This window comes from Dendroctonus ponderosae, unplaced genomic scaffold (assembly GCF_020466585.1).
Source record: "Dendroctonus ponderosae isolate FM_Combo_2020 unplaced genomic scaffold, Dpon_F_20191213v2 Dpon_F_20191213_11, whole genome shotgun sequence".
NCBI classification, from domain to species: Eukaryota; Metazoa; Arthropoda; class Insecta; order Coleoptera; family Curculionidae; genus Dendroctonus; species Dendroctonus ponderosae.
In genome coordinates this window covers 4,266,541-4,268,175 of record NW_026017213.1, presented here as the reverse complement: position 1 = coordinate 4,268,175, position 1,635 = coordinate 4,266,541, and the positions used below count along the sequence as shown (strand labels likewise).

At 43.4% G+C, this 1,635-nt stretch overlaps 2 protein-coding genes across 2 annotated transcripts in view; one reads left to right on the top strand and one right to left on the bottom strand.

Moving 5' to 3' along the window:
• LOC109534762 (alpha-aspartyl dipeptidase) lies at positions 1-1,461 on the bottom strand. Its single transcript, XM_019900548.2, has 4 exons — positions 881-1,461; positions 738-829; positions 214-685; positions 1-111 (listed from the first exon to the last, which is right to left on the bottom strand). The coding sequence occupies exons 1-4, from the start codon at positions 976-978 to the stop codon at positions 48-50; spliced, it is 726 nt and encodes a 241-aa protein (XP_019756107.1). The 5' UTR covers positions 979-1,461; the 3' UTR covers positions 1-47.
• Positions 1-1,546, top strand: part of LOC109534761 (zinc finger CCCH domain-containing protein 13) — a gene marked incomplete in the record, with an annotated part of 8,393 nt that extends 6,847 nt beyond the window's left edge. The window contains 1 exon segment of the mRNA XM_019900547.2: positions 1,474-1,546.
• Positions 1,547-1,635: the final 89 nt, after the last annotated feature.

Here is a 1,635-nt window from a genome sequence, read left to right as displayed (position 1 = left end):
AAAAAAAGTGGTTTATTGCTGGGTATCAGGTGCATTCTCGCTTCGGGTCAGTCAAGGTCTAATAGATAGGAGAGGTTTGCGTCCACTTCAATCTCCTTGGGGTCGTGGTTTCTACAACAAAGTTTTTCAAATTGACATGAATAAAATAAAAAGTGTTCTCATTATCAATTCAAAGGTTTTGTTGTAAATGTGTACATCATCGCCTCAACTTACTTCAGAAACAGTCTGGCTCCCGATATTCCCTTTAAACTCGCGTGGGTTCCCTCCACATATAAACTAGCCCCTTCTCGTAAAGCCAAGACCGCATGAGCCGTGCTCTCCTCTTGATATTGCAAGATCCTCTCCTCTCTGGTCTCTCCTTTGTGTTTCGAGTCGGGCTCCGGATCCAAGTAGTGAGGGTTGATGTTGAACGGAACCAAATTGAGGGCTTCGAAGCTGGGTGGGTAAACTATGGGCATGTCATTGGTCGTATTGATGCTTCTGGTGGCCACGTTGGTGCCCGCGCTGGTTCCTATGTAAGGGATTCCGTGTTTGAGAACGCGGTTTCTGATTGGGTCGATCAGCTGCTTGTCATACAAGGCCTTTAGAAGGCGGAATGTGTTTCCGCCGCCAATGAAAATTGCTTGGGATTGCCTGACGGCTTCTGCTGGTTGCTCGTGTTGGTGGATTCCTTCCACCTTGTAGCCTGCCGAATGAGGCAAATAAAAGCTTAATTCGGATTAAAGCAGTGCAGTTACCCCATTTTCTGAAGGGAATTTGGACCTTTTTGAGGTAGTCGTCGTGGTTGCTCAAAGCATAAGGGATGAACAAAACAGTGGACACCTTGTTTCTGCAAAGAGTGGGCTGTTTTTCATTCAAAGCTGCGCATTGAGGGTCTTACCTAGTGAGGAGTTCGTTGACGTCTTGAGCTGCGTACTCTAAGAACTCAAACCCGTGGACCTTCGAGGAGGATAGGAGGAGCAATTGTCTTTTTGCCATTTTTTGTGCACAAGTGCCTGATTTCGTTTTCTGCTAAAGGATTATCAATTTTCTCTCGGATTTACTGATTAGATAATATTTTATGGGCGATAATTCATTTTTATGTATTGCGGTTTGTGGAAAAGCTAGAAAATAGGCACAAAAGGATCATAGTTTCTGGCACCTGTGGAAAGATTATAATAAAAAGGTTAGTTGCGGTCTCGCTGTGGTGTCTTCTTCTCGTATCGCTAATACGTCTAGCGCCCTCCGCGGGTCGAACTCGTAACTTCCAGCGGTGTTATAGGAAACTGTAATTAATCTTTGATAGAATGACAATAAAGAACATTTTACTAGGCCTGGGTAACTCTGTCAATTTTTAGGAGTTGCGCAGTGCTACGCAAATGGTTTGGTTCGCCAACCCAACACACTGGCGCAGTAACTCAGTTTCGTTGCTATTTGTTATTAAGCAAATTCCATCTTCCATTACTTTTGGTTGATAACGTGTTGTTTTCTTAGGTAGCTGGACCAAACTGCAGTTAGGCCTGTTTCTTCTACATGTAAATTGATCAATAAAGACCATCTTAATGCATCTTCGACTTTTTTTTTTCACCCCAAATGACAACAAAAAATAACGCTAAAGTCCTGCTCTATAATTGGCTCGCTATCTCCTCAAACATT

What these genes read in the sequence shown, in the direction of transcription:
- LOC109534762 (XM_019900548.2), bottom strand. Translation starts at nt 978, where the DNA reads ATGGCAAAAAGACAATTGCTCCTCCTATCCTCCTCGAAGGTCCACGGG. An exon ending in GTCAACGAACTCCTCACTAG is followed by an intron (nt 830 to 880) that starts GTAAGACCCTCA and finishes CACTCTTTGCAG; the next exon opens with AAACAAGGTGTCCACTGTTT. An exon ending in AATTCCCTTCAGAAAATGGG is followed by an intron (nt 686 to 737) that starts GTAACTGCACTG and finishes CTCATTCGGCAG; the next exon opens with GCTACAAGGTGGAAGGAATC.